Raw genomic sequence first — 20249 nt, 5'->3', positions numbered from 1 at the left:
AGTTCCTTCCAACTCAGCATATTCTGTGATTATGTGATTCTCCTTTCTGAAATTTGCTTCTAGGTTATGATCTCCCCACCAGACTAAGTGAGTGCCTAAATTCCCAAACATTCCATGTCCTCTGTTTGCCTGCCTTAGATTAAATATTTCAAGAATATGATGCTCTAAGAGCAAGGTCCTACAGTAAGAGAAAAACTGGACTAAAGTATTAACTACTAATAAACAGTTAGGCCATAAGTTACTAGACTTAGTTTCCTGTTGGCCTATCTGAAATCACAGACACCAGTTGGCAGTAAGTCTGTACATACAATATGAAGGACCAAAAGAGTGTTAGGTATTGCTAAAGAGTGAAGAAAATGACCACAGATTTTCCTGTTTTCTTAAGATCAGCTACTTGCTCTTAAATAATTTCATTTTGTTCCGACAAATTTATGGGACAGCCAGACAAGAAATTAATCTGCATGTTCCTTCCTCCACAAAGAAAACTACCCTATGAGTCTTCATTGTTTACCCAAAGTGTTATTAGACATTATGAAATACAACCTACTACAATATGTGAGTTTGTAAGAAAATGCTATTCCCTTACAGACAATCCAGATGTGTAACAAACCTATTAGAGCATAGGGGTTACTAGGTATTTTAATACAATATTGCTAGGCTTCACCAAACAAAGTCATATGATTTTCATATTCTCAGAAAACTCTGCACTTCCCTGAAGTACTTTTATTTCACATTATGTAAATTAAATGCAAACTGCTTTATATATTATTGACTTTTCACTTTTACAGAAAATATTAACTTGACTTTGAGGCTTGGAAGCTTTGAAGCAAGACTCAGATTTTTAATGAACATCTTCCATTTCAATAAGTACTGAAATTACATAACGATTTCTTAAAGAGAAAACAATGAAGTCTCATACTGCAGTTTTCACTGTGGGTGAAAAGTATTCTATTATATGACTCTATTAGTCATATATCCCACAAGCAAATTAAGATGTCCTTTGATGCCTTTACAAAAACGAGTCAATAAGCCAGAAAGAAAGAAAGGCTGGTTTTTTTCTTAAGAAGGTAGGGGTTGTAGTAATTTGTGCCAGGATGAAGTGCTTCTGACAAAATTTAATCAGATTGTCAATCTGCTCGAGATAACATGGAACCCAATTAAATGGAGACCTGAGAATTTGCTCAGTGTTGATCACCTAACATAAAGTCAGAAATGTCAGAAATTATACATTCTTAGCAGCAAACCACAATATGAATCTCACTGATCACTGTAAGAAATAGTAAAAAACATTAATTGATACCAAAAAAGGTGTTTCTACTCTACCAAAATGGTCTGTAACATTGTATTGTTTTCCCAATTCAAAGCACAAAACAAGATATAGAATATAATATTAAAAAAAAAAATCAAGAGGTGCTAAATAAAACACCTAAATCACAATTTAAGGAAAACTCTTTTGCTAAAGTCCTGAAAACACTTCTAAAATTATGTAAGCAACATAAGAGAGAGAATGGAATAACTGAAAGAGGCATTGTCAAAAAATTGAACCTCATTTTAGAAAGGAATCTATTCTGACTAGCAAATCTTGAAGGGATATATTTTTCAGCAAATCACAGCACTTTACAGTCTAAAAACCATGCTAAAAAACCTCACTGCATATTAGTAGAACACCACAGTGTTAAAATAATTTCGAGTGCTATATTCTCTAAAGTACTAGTAAAAACTCTGACTTAAAATCATCTTTATTACATTGATCATATTTCTCTAAGAAAAATAAAAAACAATTTGGAGAACACTTTTTTTCTGCCTGTGCTTTGCTATTTTTGTTTTCTTTTAGCATGAAGAATTTTGCTGGAACACTACTATTGGTGGAGAGAAGGGAGAGCTGCTGAAGGGGGGAGCATAAATTTCATTTTTGTCAAAATGATAAACAGTTTTTCCAATTTAATTATTTATTTTCTAATTCCTTGACATCAAAATTGCAACTAAATTTATACTATGCCTTTTCCCTTTATACAGATAATCTTAAATATGGACAAGCATACAACATATGTAGCCCTTATGCCCAATACTGACTGGTAGAAGAGTTCAGTTTCTGTAAGTTCCTACAGAAAACAAACATCAGCTTGAACTCCCTCTCAGAATCCTACCAAAACAAACTACACTGTCCAGGTTCTCAGACAATACAGAAATCTCACAGATTTATAGGAAAAGAAAGTGGCAAAACATGAAAGAGTATTAACTTGGGAACATGAGTAGCTGACAGGAAGCAAGCCCATTAGCTGGAAGTCACACAGCTGATCACCTTCTTAAGTAGGTTATGCACATCAGAAATCTACATTTTCATTACTGTTATCGTGGCTCCCCTCCTGACTTGAGGAATTTTCTTCAACGTCCTCTGGTGCTTCCAGTACTCTCCGCTAATTTATGCTATTTCCTTCAGCTGATCATAACCACAAGCTGTTCTCTTGCCACCTGATAGACTGGCCATCATTCCTGGTACTAACCAATGACTGGCTGATGTTATGTCAGGTTCTCTTTCAAAGCAGCTCTTTTTGGAGAGGAACCTGTGGCCTGTATAGCCTTCAATGAATATTGACAACAGAGGAAAACCACTGCATAAGCCCTTCCATTCCTTCTTGACTTCTGCAGGATTTCTTCTCCCCAACAATGAAAATTACAATTGCTGAGGGTGCTTCATGACTTTCTGTCAGTCCTCATCTCCCTCCATCAGCAAGCCCAAATTATTTCCACCCAACCCATTTTCTTCCCTCATACTCCCTTAATCTTTTGGTATTTTTGAACAGAAGTAATACAAAACAAAGAAGACCAAAGTCTTTAGTGCCCCTTCTTCTCCAGTAGCTTTCTGAAGTAGCTTCTGGATAGTCAGCATTCTCAGAAAGTATAAGCTTGCTTCTCTGTCAGTTTAGAAGTGAATGTTTGAGCTGAGATTATTGTTTTAAGTCATGAAATGCATACAAGGAGATTTAGACAGATATTCAGGCAAAGCAATTTATAGCTGACCAGAAGTGCCTAAACAGAAGCACAGTTTAAAGCTATAGACAATGAAGAAAAGGAGTTATTTCCAGCACATCAAGCAAAGGATGTAAATGATGAGCTATTTGGTCTCTGGAGGTATTTAATCTTCTCCCTGGACTATATATGAATTTGATCAGCTGTGTAAGGCTTGTAAAAAACATGTACAGTAACAGCAATTCATGCAGCCTGCCATCCACATAATGCAACGTGTTTGCAGCAGATGGTTGTGCAGTTCCCCAGATAAATGTGAGCTGGGTCTGTGCATAGTAATAACAACAGTGTTACTGCAACATTGAGTGTTGTTATATACCAGAAAGTCCAAGGAAGGTAGAAATCCAAGATGAACTCCTTTAACAGGGGTTCCAATGTTTAAATTAAACTCTTATTTTAACTTGCTTGAAGTGTATGCACAGTCTTTAGGGCTGACATAAGAGCACAGGAAATACTTTAAATTACTAACTGGCATGACTAACAGTCACATGAAATATAGAGCAGTACAATATTACCTGGATAGTTTTTTTCATTCAGGGTCTTGGTGATACTATATCATAGCATGAAACTTTCTGCTGTTCAAACTGGATTCTCCAAATACCACACAACAAAATTTCAGAAATTTATAGTAACCCTACACACACAGATGCTAGCAGAAAGTGAATGAACCAAATGTGCCTTTGAGATTGATACTTGTGGTCCGCGTGTTTTTTATAAGGGTAATTTAGTTTTATTTCAATTTAAATTTAGAAAAATTTTGTGTTTCACATATATTTTCTGCTAGCATCATCAGTCAACATTTATTTTGAACTAAAATCTATTGATTCATCTTATTTTATGTTTTAATTATGCAGAAGAAAGTGAAGTAGAACTAAAAACACTGTTCATGAATTGCATTAGCTCCTTAGATCCTCATGCCAGAATAACAAAGGGTAAAGTCCATTGTTATTTAGGGATATCTGGACACAAGAGGAATATTAAGGTAAATAGTATTCTTAAAATACTGCATGAGCATTTCTGTCTCTAGATTTTTTCCAGTTGAGTATTACACAACCTGCTCAAATATTTTTTGTTTTAAAACTATCGCAGAATCCCAGAATACTCTGAGTTGGAAGAGACCCACAAGGATCATTGAGTCTAATCCTTAAGCCTGCACAGAACTGTCCCCAGAAGTCACACCATGTGCCTCAGAGTATCGCCCAAGTGTTTCTTGATGTGTCAGGATTGGTGCTGTGACCATTGCCCTGGGGAGCCTCTTCCAGTGCCCAACCACCCCCTGGGTGAAGAAGATTTTTCTAATATTCAGACTAAACCTCCCCTGACGCAAATTCAGGCCATTTCTTTGGGTTTTGTCATTGGTCACCAAAAAGAAGAGATCATCGTCTACCCCTCCTCTTCCCCTCACAAGGAAGCTGCAACTGCAATGAGGTCTCCCCTCAGTCTCTTCCAGGCTGAACAGACCAAGTGCCCTCAGCCGCCCCTCATACGGCTTCTCCTCAAGGCCCTTCACCATCTTCATTGCCCTCGTTTGGACACTCTCTAAGAGCTTAATATCTTTCCTATATTGCAGTGATCAAGACTGCACACAGGATTGAAGGTGAGGCTGCCCCAGTGCAGAGCAGAGCAGGACAATCCCCTCCCTCGACTGGCTGGCGATGCTTTGCCTGATGTCCCCCAGGACACAGTTGGCCCTCCTGGCTGCCAGGGCACTGCTGACTCACATTCAGCTTGCCATTGACCAGGACCCCCATGCCCCTTTCAGTGTCACTGCTTTCCATCATCTCATTCCCCAGTCTGCCCGTACATCCAGGGTTGCCCCAACCCAGGTGCAGAATCCGGCACTTTCCTTTGTTGAACTTCACATGGTTGGTGATTGCCCAGTCCTCTGATTTGTCGAGGTCTCTCTGCAGGGCCTCCCTGCCCTCAAGGGAGTCAACAACTCCTCCTGGTTTTGTGTCATCTGAAAACTTGCTTAGTATCCCTTCCAGTCCTGCGTCCAAGTCATCTGTGAAGATGTTGAAGAGTCCAGGGCCTAATATGGAGCCCTGTGGAATCCCACTAGTGACAGGTCACCAGTCTGATGTTACTCCATTGACTTACCCTCTGTGCTCGACCTGTGAACCAATTGCTCACATCACATGATGTGTTTATCCAGCTGTGGGTTGGACATTTTGTCCAGCAGGATACTGTGAGAGACAGTATCAAAAGCTTTACTGAAATCCAAAAAGATTATGTACTATAGTGAATACACTGCAAATAAAGGTTAGGACAGGACTGGGTAGGTGAAGAGTATCTAATGAGAAGCGTAATAATTAGAACTAAGTAATAGTTTACAGTATTTCATAAATACTTGTTTTAAGATACAAATACTTATGTTAATCATATAAAACATTAGTGTAGCAACTATATGAACATTTGTAATGGGTGTCAACATAAATTATTTACAAGCAGTTAACTCAAACTTAAGAGAACCTAGAACAAATCAGAGAAAGCATGTTCAAAAACATATTAGATACATTCTGTTTTATCAAATTAGTAAACCTGGAGATCTCCCTTGGATAAAGACAGAATTCATGAGGTTATTATGAGCCCTTTACAAGGACAAAGTGCAACTGGTTCTTTGGTTGTTCCCAGTTTTATAACTAACCTAGTTCTTATAACTAATCTTCTTACAGCTCCATAAGGGGTCAACCTGGGCTGTTCAACATGCCACAACACATACAAAAAGAGAGCTGCATTATAACTTCCTATAATATAAGAATACAGGCATTTAAATTCACACCCTCATTAACTTAAAGGCTATCTGCTGTAGCACTGCATCATGTTACTGGGCGCTACTGGAACTCATGATCAACTAAAAAGTCACTTTTGAAATCCCAGTGTGCAGGGGAATGACAACCTTTGTGGCCTGTGCTACTAGTAACTGTTTCATTTTCAGGGTGACAGAAAATTACATTCCTTCCTTTTAGGCAAATACGCAGCAAAGAGACACCCTCTTTTGTCAACTCCCTTTTATGGCTTTCAATGCAAATTCATTGGGATGTTTTACCTGTAGGAGCAGGATCACTGACAGTGACAGTGGCACACTCTGCCTGGCTAGATCTCTAGTACTGTATTACACAACAGTAACACCGTGGATTGAACAGGTGTAACGTAAAGACTTGGACCCAAGAGAAAAAGACAAAATTACATGGAAACTGATTCCTTTAATAGAAAAATATGCTGGAAGAAACCAGCATACCTTTCATTGCCTTCTAGTTTGTTTCTGATGCTGACTCAAGGTCATTAGACAACAAAGATGAGGATAAAAACTCCACAAATCAGCAAAGTGAGTAAATTAATGAAATGGGGTCGGCAAACAGACTCTTGCTTTCATTTTTAGGGGAAAAATAATGTACATCATCTTTTTCTTGCCCACTGGCTTGTGAAATCACTATTTCTTATTTGTAGTATTTCATTTGTCCTCCATAAATTTCTTTGAAGGTAAGTAAAAATGGGTTTGTAATACCATGCACAGTGACAGTGATGTGTAATACAGAGCACAATAAGAGTCATTGAATTTCTTAGCAATGAAGAAAAGCCAAATAACAAAGGGTGGAAGAGGGAGATGGTATTCTCAAAAGATAAAGGTTTTGTTTTGTTAATTTCATTGATTTTGTAGCAATTGGATTAAAAAACCCCTAACATCTAGAGTTTTTCTCATCCCTTCACCCAACACTGAAGATATAAATCAAAGATGCAGTTTTTGTTTCCTAATCTCATAGTTACGAAAAATTAAATTGAGACTTAGCTCAAAGACGAAATGTTGAAACTTCTTTTTAGTTAGACAGCTTGGCTTCACAAGAAAAGTAAACTAAAGATATGTTAGTATTTAATCCTCTGCTAGCTACAAAATACTCAAATCTATGTTTGTCAGATCTTCTTACTTAAGTAAGTTTAAAACTTCTTTTATATCAATATCAATGAAGTTATTTTGAATGACACTTTACAATCAGGATAAGACTGAAATACTGAAATTGACTTCAAAGTAAAAAAAATTACATTTATACACGTGTATGCTTTTTCTATGTACACACACTTTTTTCCTTAACAACTTCTATCAATTAAAATCATGTAGACTTATTGGAGAGCAGCTGTTCTCATTTGTTATGCTTCAGTAGACAGACACTCTATGATTAATGGTCCTTGTTTTTCTGCAATCTGTAGTCTCTCTTCTCTTCCTGCTCATGTACTGTTTAATGATATAATCTCAACACTGACATTACTAGCTCTATTTCTGATTTACTGGAATAATGCCCAGAGTTTATTGTGACAGAAGAAAAAGTATCCTAAATCATAGCATTGGGTTCTTGCTTGAAGCTGACATGTGCCTGGGCAGAAAAGAGGTGGTGTGGTTTCCAAGAACCAGATTACTTACTGCAACAGAACGGGTGCATGTTCCTCACTGCTTTCAGATATGACTGGAAATTTAATATAACAAAGGTCAAAGGCTAGATCTGAACAGAACTGTGAAAGATGTCTCAAAACTCTAATTTGAGAACTGCAGCAAGCTGAAAATTCCAGCTGATAATGTAGACTGTTGATGCTGTCTGAACTTGTTTAAATTTTAAAAGGTATCTTTTTTTTTTTTCCTCTTGTCTGATATAAATATGTGTGATATGAGGTAGATGATGCATTTTTGTATTACAGTATTGGACTTCTCACCTGTTATGACTAAGACAATGAAACACAATTGTTCAGTGTATAACTGTGTGTATATATATATATATATATTTTAAATTTTGCTATCCAAACCTGGCCTTAGAGGAATTTGGCAACACAGCTGCTACGTGAAAACAACATAACATGTTATCCTGTGTTTTCTCAGAAAAGCATAAATCTACTGACAATCATACTTTATCTTCTACAATGCATTAGAAACAACAAGCACACTGCTCAGCATATGATGCAAGATTTGGCATCACATAGCAACATTATGTCTACTGCTAAAGGATTTTTTCTTGAGGACAGAAATCAGCACACAAGTTACATAGGCAGACAATCAGAGGTGGCCAGGTGACACAAAAATTAAATAATTAGGACATGTTTTTCTTCCCTATTGAAGTAAAAACAAAACTTCACAAAGATGTTTTGCAAAATGGAATTTTGAATAGACACCTTTTTCTCAGAGAAATAATAGAAGGAACTACATCCAGGGTGACACAGAGGATGAAGTAGATTGGAAAAGAGGGTTTGACAGGCCAGAGGACCCTCTAGTTCCTATTCTGTTTTTAAGTCCTCAAGTAATTGTACTTGTGCTAGCTATGCATTTTTCTCCAGCAGTTCTATCAGTCATGATGACTTCATGTATGTGTGTGTAGTGACTGGCTGTAAGTCATCTCTCAGGGTTTTTGGCCTTTCTGTTATCAAATACAGCTGCTCTCTCTAAAGTAATTCAGATATAGCAATTAGCCATTTTCTGTTAATCTTTTTTTAGTGCACCAATGTGAGGACAACGTGAATTGATTTTCAATTCATTGATAACCATTAAATAGAAAAAAAAATTTGATAAATTATTCATCACATTTTGTCATGTGTTTTCTTAAGTCCCAGACATGCTTCTAAACAAAGATATATACATGTAACGGATGTCACATGGCAACTGATTATTTTCTAAGTAGCTGTCAAAAATTCAAATTACTCTATACTATGAGCTGATGTTATTATGCATATTTTAAAGTTTCATTATGGAAACTGAACCTTTAAGTACAGAGCTATGCAAAAAAAAAAAAAAAAAAAAAAAGAAAAAAAAAGAAGAATTAAAATCTTGAACAGTTCTGTTTGCCCTCAGAGAAGCTGTTTAAAAAACAGGCATAAAAGCAGATACTGTGGCATAATGCATTTAAGGACGTTTTTAATTGAACTGAAACTGAATATAATATTGGTAGAATCCTGGTGGACGAAAAATTACTTTCAGGGAAGACTGTGGAAGTCACTATTAAAAAAGAATAGAAATTCTTAAATTCAAGGTTGGATCTGAACATAAACAGAGAGTCTTCTAATATTCTAGAATGAGAAATCTGACCAGGACTTCTGTGATATTATTTTAGAGTAATATCTACCCTGGTGTGATTTAAGCATAAAGAAACCAAAGTGATTTTAAACTAGACAGCTTAAACTGTTGCATCACTTTTTCCTGCAGTGGCATGAACTCAAATTGCATTACAAATCTCACCCAAGCCATGTTGCTATCTATGATGTTGTGACTGTAATATTATTACTACTTGCTCATATATACTTGAAAATACACTCTAATTACGGTTCTTAGTTTCAAAAGGACACATTTTGAAAAGTTACAGTATGTATGGAAGGTAGGTTTACCAAAGGTAGACTATTCCAAAAGATACCAGTTGTAGGAAACACAGCATATGTCAAAACTCAATACAGCACTTATAAAAACCACCACTATAAAATCCTATTTTTAATGTCTATTTTCCACTTGATTTTACTGAAAAGGAAATATTTTATTGGATATTTGAGAGATTTTCAAGTATTAGTTTTACAGCTGTTGTAATTTCACAAGTGATTTTGGTACTTGGTACTAATGAAACCTCTTAGGAACAAAATATTACAGAGGAAGGACAATCTGAATGAGTGAAGTATAAGAAATGGAATTAAATTTAAAATGCAAAGGGCACAGCCTGAAATTGCAAAGAACTTCCAGTTTAGAGTTAGAGCTCATGATATAGAAGCGATGGAAAAAGATAATTTCAGTTTTGCTTGTCTTGCTTTGCTTCCACAGTTAAAGGCTTGCTCTGAAAAGCAGCACATTCCCTGCAAGCTAGATATACTTTAGGGAAGAAGTGTAATGAGTGTATTAGTCAATCACAGCAAGGTCACAAACACTGATAAGATGAAGCCACATAAAAGGAAGATGCCATTTTTGCATGCACCAGTAAATATACTCCTGCAGAGATTACAAAAGAAAATGGTACTGTCAGTGGCCACAGCACAGATGGGACCCTATCCAGAATATGTTTCCTTGATGAATCATCAGCTCAGAGAGAACCGTTATGAGGAGAAGGGCCCAAAGGAAAGGAAAGGAAAGGGAATGAAGACAAAAATTTTTAAAGGAAAACACAGAATCTTAATTTTTGTAGTGAAAAAAAAAAAAAACAAACCACAAAAAACCAAGAAAACAACAAACTAAAAAACCCTCAGGCTGTGAATCCATATTGATATCTCCTTCCTTTTTATCTGCAAGGGAGAGACGAAATATTTAGAATGCATGATAATGTCGATACCAGAATATCATAAACAGGTAAAAAGAGCCATAAAAATAAATCTGGTCTCGAAGCTGGAAGGTTTCTTGCCATCAGAAGAATGAAATGGACATGGAACAATATTCATGAATAGCAAATAGTAGATTTAAGCTTGAAGTTATATAACAGCGTAACAGTTCGGACTGCTGCATGCGAAGGAGTGGATCCACACATCAGTTACACTCAGTAGGCGCCTGGGGCCACTTGTGCAGTGTGGTCTCCAGGCTGTGCTGCCCTGTATGAAACCCTGGGAAGCTGGACAAACAGAGCCAGCTCGCTGGCACAGAGAAGCCTGCGGGCAGCTCCCGCTCGGTGGGTGCACCACCTTCATCTAACAGTGCAGAGGGAAGTTTTAATGTCCTTTCTGTTTGACAGTAGGAGTAATGCACACAGTTTTGTTCTTACAAGAAAATCCTATAATAACTTGAATGAAGGAAATGGGGTAACACTGTGTATGAATGGGGCCTGCACAGCCTGCTGGCTGAAGGCCTATGGGATGATGCACAACTCAGGGTTCCCAGCATCTACAGGGATGTGGGATTTCCAGTTCTAGTCTCTCATTCTTCATACTGCTAGCCATAATAAACAGCATTTCAAACACTGACTTACAGCCTTGAGTGCCTTTCTTACTGGGATCATAAGATGTTTTGCATCTCTTAATGCAAGACACAGTCAACTTGTTTATTATATGAAGGGAGGTATATGAGTTGTCTGGTGTGCAGCTGAGGGAACCAGACTGAGCTCTTCAGCTCCCCTTCACTAGAAGCCCATATGTTTAAGATCTACTAAAAAGAAAATTTTAGGGATCATATGAGTTTTCATTCTACTTTTTGTTTTACTGATTGTTTAGCTAATGTGTGTTGAAGACAAAAAAAAATCCCAAGTGCTTGTGCTTGATTTCTTTTTATGACCAAGATATTCTTCATTTCAGCTAGACTGCAAGCCACCTTTCCAGGACAAGCTTATGGCTCTCATCTATCCTACAGGTCAAGTGCACTATGAAATATTCCATAACATGATGAAAGACCTGAGAAAAGAATGCTATTTTTTTTTTATATTTTTTTCATAGAGAAGACTGAGGCATGTGGTAGCTACATGAACATGATTTGGGTTAGTCTCACTAGAGAAACTTTCCACTCTTTTGTCTTTGAGAAGTGACATCTGACAATGATCATTTTCCTGCCCTTCAGTACAGAGGTCCTTAGATCAAAGTTTTTTATGAGCTTCAGGAATCCTTTCAAGCTCAATAATTGCATGAAAAAATTGGGTTTTGAAACACCTGAGCATCATTCTTTCAAAAGTGACAAATGCTGATGCAAGACCATGTCACGCATATAAAACTAATGAACCAACTACCAAAAACTCATGGAAAAAACAGCAAAAAACCAAGAAAAAAAACACCAACCAACCAAAAAAAAAAACCAAAAAACCCCAAACCCCACACATACACAAAAAAATCTTCTTCAAGGTGTGGAAGTGAATGCCAATCAGAATTGGCATTGATTTCCTCATTTTTTCCATCATCAACCTGAGAGAATTTACATCCTTTTCAGAACCCAGAAACTGTGGTAGGTTTTTTGGAATAGTTAAATGCTGGACCACACCATGTGATCAGAATCTGTTTTGTGGTACAGCATGGTCATATAACTGCACTGAGCTAGTTTTATGCTTGATGACAGACCTCTGACTGATTTAAAAGTACATAAACAATATAGAGTTTGCAGGTACACAATATTAACAAGGAGGTTTGTTTATGAGCAGGCAAGCTATCACAGCTATCAGATTGCTTGAACAGGCAATGACAGGTAAGTTATTTAAACTAACTCACAAGTCCCTATCACACAAGTGAACAGATGCAGGTACTGCTGAGACTGCACAGCCAGTCACCAGTATTGTTCAAGAGCCCCTTGCTGTCATTTTGATGAGGTTTTTCTGCAAAGGAGAGGCCAAATATTTAAAATACTCTCAACAACACAGGATACAAAATCCTGCAAAGATACAGCAAGACAAAGAGACAAAGATAGAGCTACTCTCAGGAAAGAGTATAGACCATATTGAAACATAGTCTTAATACTCTCAATCACCTTGTTCAAATACTGCAAAATCTCAGCTCTAGGAGTCAAATTTCTAATCAATAGTAAGTCACAGCTAACAGAATTGCTCTAAAAGTCACCCACTTAAAAGGTTCCTCTTCTTCTGTTCCAGCATACCCTTAACACTGAAGGAAGTGTCACAGATTAGAACCTCAAAGCCAGTTGTGTCACCTGGTGATTCTTCTGCAGAAGGGTTCTTATGGTGTTATCATGGCATCAGTGCAGAGGGCATACAGATGGATTTGAAGACCCAACAGAACTTGTATACTGTGTTCATGTATGCTAAGTCAGTGGATAAGCTGCTGAGGTTCATTTGTCACACAGCAGTTAGCACTGGCTAAAAGAAGGAAGAGAGGAGGGCGTATTCCCCACGTCAGTCAACACAACTGAACCAGCTCAGCTTCAAAATGACAGAAGAACTGTGTTCACAAGTGCAGCTAGTGCCTGCAGGCCTAAAGGACCTGGATTTCACATTGTAATCCTTGCTGGTTTTCCTATCCCAGCTGCACTAACCTTGAACAGGAATATGTAAACTGTTGTGTATTTAAAGCTGTACTTTCTGAAGTCTGCTCTGATTATAATAAAAACAATTAAGAACTATAATAGTTTTCATTGGTTTTACTTAATCCTAATGTTCTTTGGAGCAGATAGAGACAGATGAATCTGGTATCTCCTATGACATTAACCTTAAAAAATACTGAGGAGAGCCTTACAGAGTGTTTCCAGAGATTAAAAAGTTTTACCTGTCCATTGTATTCATAAAAGGAACAGCAAATCATATATTATCAACCATATGCTACAGTCAAGCATGTCTTTGAGAAACTGTCTTATCATTACAGCTCTTGGTATGAGGCTAAGTTTACATTTATACCTTCTTGAAGGTTCTTAATGCATTGTATCGCACTCCAAATAGAGCAATAGGAATTTCAGATGATTACCTTATATTTTGATACATGGCAAAAACATATAGTTTGCTAAAAAGCCCAGAGCATTACACTGTAAAACTAAAATACCTGCCAATATATCTCTTCAGTGTTCCTTCTACACTTGCTCCAAAGAGGTACTTAGTAAAGGAACAGTGAATTATGAGACAAATTAATATTGCTAATGTTGCATCATCATTAGTTTAACCATAGGTCAGAAGAAGAAAAAAATAAATCTGGAGAAGCTGCAAACTCTGATTTAATGGCTATAAAAGTGCAATTTGTCAATGAATTATTATTCATAAACCATTCAGTGTCTTCATACTGAATGCTACGTGCTAAGTGAAAGACAACTAGTCTGCTGCATTTAAGAGTTCTTTGCTCTTTATAACTACGTTGTTACCAACAGCCAAAGAAAAGAACAGATGTCTTTTATTTTTATGGGAGGGAAAGGGGGGGATATATTTGTATGTATATGCTCTGGGAAATTTGACTGAAGTAATTGCAGAAACCTACACAGAAACACTGCTAAGAGCAGATTTTAGTCCATGATCCAGCAATCTTAAATGTCAAGAAGCTGAAGCAAATCGCAAATTAAACAGTTAAACAATATGATGACTAGTCCACTGAGGATTAACCAAAGACTTAAGTAGCATTCATCCATCTAACAGAATCTAACAGCTGTATGGTTCGTGCATCAAATACCATAAAACTCACAATAAACTGATTGTACATGAAAATTATCTTCATCATCACAAGCAGATAAAATATTAGAACTTTAAGTGCATTGTATTACATCAGTACATGAAGTAAATCTACCGTTTGTTCAAAAATCTAAACAAAGCAGTGCATCAAGGAGATAAACATACTGTATGAATAAAATTACAATTTCTATAAACCCCCAAGAGAGATGTGCAAATAGAAAAATTTGAAGGAGTCACATGCTCCATTTTCGTAGCCAAAATGCATCTGAATAATTACACGTTTGGCTCTGTAGAAGCTGTTTAAAGCTAAAATTAAATTACATTATAAATTACATTCTTGTAAGAACTAGCCTTGGGCTGTCTAAACACTTCCCTGTATGGTCTTTTTCAATACTATATTATTTTCTGAAAACATATAACAGTATTTTAAAACCTATTTTCTCTCAACAAGTATTTCTTCCCATTTAAGAAACATCAAATCAAGTCTTTCATTGGGTCACAAACTTAAGACAAATGAAAGAATCTTTCTCTATTCAGTGTGAATCTTGCCTCCACTTAACCTTCTCCTGCAAGATGAGAGAGAAGGGTGAAAATAAGATATTTGTAACTGTCCCAACAGTGATGAAGACATCACTTTTTGGAAAAACATGCCTTTGAATTTCTTGAAGAAAATAAAGTTTTATCTTACTGCTTTATCAGCATCTCAAATTCCCCTTATATCAATTTTGCAATAGATTTCTTATAGCAAAGCATCACGCTATTTATATTTTCTTTTCTCTAACAACAAAAATATACCCAGAAAAAAGGGAAGTTCTCTTTTAGACTTAACTCTATTAGGCATATATAATAGCCTTATTTTATTCTACTTGCCCAGAAGTTCATGTTGAATTTTACACACTAAATATGTAAACTGAGCTTAGAAAATTGAAATTTAGATGATTTGAAATTAATTGATAAGTGTTTAAAAAGAAAATTTATTAAGTGCTTGGAAAAAATCCCAACCAACCAGAAGCTTATGGCAGTGCTAGAGAACCTTGAGAAAAAATGAACTGCCTACAGTGTTCTTTCTTTGTACTTAAAGAAAACTCTTTTTTAATTTAAAAACGGACTTACTTCTTTGACAACATAATATAGCAGGATATTTGCCTCATAGCCTTTGATGTGCTAACAAAAATTATTTAAATGGCAGTAATTGAAACAGGTACTTAAAATACGCATGAAAGAACCAACAGGGTTGGTTTTTTTACTCACAACTTCCACAATGTTTAGATTTATCAATGACAAATTGTGAATAATGCACCTGCCTGATGAGAATACTAAGATTCAAATATTTCAACATACGTAAAATGATGACTTACTGTTCAAAAGCAGCTAGCAAATGTACACATAATTTTTCTTTTTCATCTTCCCTCCCGCACTCCCAAACCACTTGATACAATTCTGCTACAGGTAATAAATTCTTTGGAATCAGACTGTATATTTTCTAAATTATTATGTTGTACTTCCCACAACCAAACATGCCCCTTGGTGACATTTGAGTGCAAACACACGACATGTATCTGGATAATAAACAACAAAGAAAAATGTATTTCCATAATGATTTTCAGATTTGCTGCAGCTAAAGTTTTGATGAGTCTGTTTACTTCACAGCTCTAGTAAAAGTACTGGTACCTTTCACCACTTTTTGCATTTGCACAAGCAAATATAAAAATATCAAAAAAAAGTTGCTGCACCTTAATAAACACTGAATGTATATGCTAGGAGAACGACAATATCACTTAAATCTCCAGTCAAAAATAACTGCTGCATTTATGCAGTGAATTTTGGTCTTCTGACTACTGACCTAATTCCTTAGTAGAAACAGGGAACTTTTTCTTAATATTAATAAAAGTGTAGCATTGAAGTCCTATAACATCATAGCAGGTTTTACTAAAAAGCTTCCCTTTGACTTTGAAAATTACAATCACTTACTTAATCTATTTTCAGTAGGGATTTCTACAATTAGATACTCATAAAGTATTATTTAGGAAAAGAGTCTCTGATTCACTTAAAAGTTTACCATAGTTTTCTAAATTCATAATTTATTTCTGCTAAACTTCCAATATATTACAAAAACAAGCCACTTTCAAGGTAAAGAAAACAATTATTACCCTCCTACAGCCAGTTGAGGTACTCTGTCTAATACTGAACAACAGATAAGCCAGAAGGACCACAGTGCTTGCATCTTGTCTTAAGAAAACACCCCCACACTACTGTTCACAGCAGTTCATACAACTAAAAGGTAAAATGAGAAACACTTTGACAAAAAGCAGACAATTTTTCACGTTCTGAGAAGGCTGCAGAAAGTGAAGTTTTTGTTCTATGGAAACAAGACTCACAGAAAAAAAAAATCAAGACACATCTATACCCATCTGTAGAAAGGTAAAGTGATAAGAAATCCAGAAAGCGAGGGGTTTTTTTAAATGAGATATTTATTTTGTGCCATATGTTCTTACCTTTCTCTGTTAAATTTCAGAGAATGTAGGATAGCTGGTCGTTTCTGTCGGAGATTCCACAAATGAAGTGCATCATCTGCACATGCACTGACCAAAGCACCCTAGAGCAGACACAAAATACAGTAACATGTTACCATTCTGCAGATTCTGTCTTATTCCGATCCTCACTGTTAAAGATCTACCTGTAAAATCGACAGTTTACGAAATATGGCTCCTTTTTTCTAGAAAAAAGTCATTCTACCATAAATAACAATAAATTTGAATTAATTTGGTAAATTTAAACATTTTAAATTTGTACTAGATCAGCCAAAATCAAATTAAAACTCCATCAATTTGAAATTCGAATAAAAGCTTTGTGTCAAGGTTATACATGCCAACTCTCATGCATTTCCACGTAAGCAGAGAGATTAATGAAATGGAGAACAAACAACACTTACTTAAAAAGGCAAGTGTGAAGGATGTAACTAAAGGGCAAAGGGATTAGTGCACACACATGCACACAAGAAACAGTGCCAAGCACAGTTTAGTAGTCATATTCAAATATGGAAAATATTCAAAACTGGAATTACGAAAATAAGGTGCAAATGAGAAAGTAGGGACAAGTAATGGGGAGAGGACCTAGGAAGAACTAAGAGATGTAGACAAAACAACAAAGTTGTTATCACAGATCAGCAATACTATGAAGACTGCCCTGGAAATGGACATCTTCTTAAGTCCACACCTCTATCTGACCAGGCAGCTTGGAGTAATTTTCTGACTCTCTTTCTCCTCACTGTACTCTGACTATTTGTGAAAATGATTGCAGAGGAAGCTCTGAACTGCTCCTGCAGTGGTTTACTACATTAACACCTCAGGTTGAATCCACTACAGAAAATCTATCCTTGTGTACTACTATTGCAGAGAGGAACTAGGTATTGCTCAAACAGAGGGCAATGCTGAGGAAGGGCAAGGATATAACTGGAAAGATTAGTTCATACCAACTGTGACTGACTGACAAACTTCTCTTTTTGCATCTTGAATTTGCTTCCTAATCCTAGTAACTGTTCTTTTCAACACTGAGCTATGCCAATGAAATTTACAAAAGTGAACAGCATAATCCGTGCTTTAATTCTCCCAAAGAGTCAGAAAGAATGCCCACCACAGAAATTAAATTAATTCTATGTATTAGGGGTTTTGATGGTCACCTAATGAAAACCTGATTCAAACCTTGCCTATTTTCATCCCTGCGTTCCTCTACAGAATTTCATTGTATTGATTGTTTCTGAAGTTTTAGTCCTCCTTCCTCAGTTTATGTGGTTCAGTTACTTTCTCCAAACAGATGTACAAAAAACCCAAACATTTCTCAGGTTTAAAAAATCAGAAAACTAAAACTCTTCTCCTGAGAAGTTCAGAGATCTCCACATTTAGAGAGAGGACTTGAAACTATCAGAAGTGTTTCCTTATGTCATGGGAGAAAATTAGTCAAAACTGAACTATGACTAGATTTGGCCAAGTTATAAGGTCCTAAAGAAAAAAGTCTGATTTTTATGTTCCAGAAAGTCTTCTTGCCTATTACCATCTTCAGAAATCTTCCATGGAGCAAGGTATAATTTATCACTGTTTATTTATGTTGTCTAAATTTGATTTCAACAAACTATTTACAAAGACTAAGCATGATGGTTTGATTGATGATCTCTGCAGTTGCTTTTCCTTGCTTCAAGTAATAGCATATCCCCGTATTGGAGTTTTCAGCCAATAACCATCAATATATTTCCAGAGAAAGATTTAGCTCATTTATTAATTTCTATTTGAAACAGCACTGTGCAGCATATTTAGTAATTTAATGGATTTTCCATCTCCCTGCACACATTCATATATTGACTGCCTTTTGTTCAGTGCTTTATACTGATGTATATGAAGGCAATACTTTTCCCTGCATGCAGTCTCATAAATAGTCTTCTAAAAAGCTGCATGGTGAAGGTCCTCTGGATGTATGCCACTTACTTGTTGGCACAATTTGTCAATGTGAGAAGTTATATCACTCAATTACAATACATTAATTGACTTATTCAACTAAATTTATACAGAAGAATCTGAGTAAATATGTCCTTACCTCATTGATTAAGAACTGGAGCTGCAGAACTGCAGCACCACTTTCATGTTGGCAGTAGCAATCAACACCAGGCCTGCCCAATCTGTTGCCATCAAAGTCAAGGATTCTAACATTCCTGTTATTACCAGAAGTAAAGAGGGGAAAAAAGGACTACCAATTAAACTCCAATTAACCTTTAATTAACCTCAATTCTTCTTGCTTTCTGTAAAACAAAAGAATTTATGCTGACTTTCCACTATTCTAATTGAAGTACCAACATCATCAGTTTGAAACACGTGCAACTGCGAGTGATCTGTTCTTCCCTGTGAAATAAAGTACATGAATTAACACACAAATTCAGCAGGAGGCATCTTATGCTTATTTTTAATACTTTATCGGTACATATAACACATGAATGTATCAGATTTTTGTATTTATCAAGACATTATAAATTGATAATTTAGGACTTAGTAACGCTCTTCTACAGTAGTTTTTCTTTTTTAAATCTAAGACAATGATTTTTAGATTGAGTCATTTCACACTTTCATAAAAGCTCACGTTACTACTGGTCTCCATCTCAAAACAATGCAGCGCATGGCAGAGTTACACAACTCAACCTATGAACTGCATTCCCTAGGCTAATCTCCAGTCTGAGTGAAACCACAGCTACATTGCTTCTGGCGACCCAGTGAGTTCACTTGGAAGCAACACTGACACACTTGTTGTCCAGATATATCATGAATGTAGCTTTCTATCTGTTCTCTCTGGGTATTTTTTCTCTGCAGGCTAAATTGCCATCTCCCTAACTTAGATGATAGTCTTTCCCTTCTGAATCAGAGGATTTAACAAGAAACTGCTATTCCAGAATGTTACCAAAGAGTAAAACAAAAGGAGAAATATGAAATATATTATTACAACCATGTTGTGTGAAACACCTTTATACATATTAAAAACCTCAAGATTATGATCAGAAAAAAGATTTTACAACATCAAGCCTTATCTACTTCTAATATATAATCATATTAGCATATTGTAAAATCCTGAGCAGAAAAGCCAATTGTCCACTTATTTTACCTGCAGGTAAATGTCAGAATCTTTACTTTCCCTTTCACAGGAGAAGAGACATGCAGTAAACTGTTCTAATATTGGCTGCAGAGAAGTATAATTCATACATTAGCAACTTTGAGGTTTAAAAGGTTAACATATGAATTACTTTCCCAATTGTTAAACAAGCAGTTTAATGGGTACCACTGACCTTGAGAGACCTGAGCTCTACTCTTGATTTTGCTAACTGGTCTAGTGGATAATTTTAGGGGGGGGGGAAAGTATATTTTCTTCCCTGTGTCTTCATTTTCCTATTTGTAAGCTGGAGACAGTGGTATCTATAGATGAAAAGTTGTGTATAAAACATCATAACTCCATTACAGAACAGCAAGGTAGAGGAAGAAAGTGAGTAACTCCTTGTGCTGCTTGCTCCCACATTTTTAGTCTTGAATACGATCACAACTGATAAAATAATAAAAATCTTCATAATTTAAACAACCTATTTAAAATGAACAATCAAGATGTATTGTAGTCTAAGATACTTTTTAAAGGGGTTGTTGGTCTTCTGGTTCATTTTGAATGACTGTTCTG

General features: G+C 36.1%; 1 protein-coding gene across 12 annotated transcripts in view; it reads right to left on the bottom strand.

Moving 5' to 3' along the window:
* STXBP5L (syntaxin binding protein 5L) overlaps positions 1–20249 on the bottom strand; it is a 181218-nt gene that overhangs the window by 100998 nt on the left and 59971 nt on the right. For all 12 annotated transcript variants that reach the window (XM_050333882.1, XM_050333883.1, XM_050333880.1 and 9 more), the window contains exons 3-4: positions 18636–18717; positions 16544–16644 (exon numbers count right to left, since the gene is read on the bottom strand). In XM_050333882.1, the coding sequence (XP_050189839.1) occupies positions 16544–16644; positions 18636–18717 (183 nt within the window). The remainder of the gene's footprint in view (positions 1–16543; positions 16645–18635; positions 18718–20249) is intronic.

The sequence above is a fragment of the Myiozetetes cayanensis genome, unplaced genomic scaffold (genome assembly GCF_022539395.1).
Source record: "Myiozetetes cayanensis isolate MyiCay16 unplaced genomic scaffold, myiCay2020 scf5-8, whole genome shotgun sequence".
Taxonomy (NCBI): Eukaryota; Metazoa; Chordata; class Aves; order Passeriformes; family Tyrannidae; genus Myiozetetes; species Myiozetetes cayanensis.
This window is presented reverse-complemented; position numbering and strand designations above follow the sequence as displayed.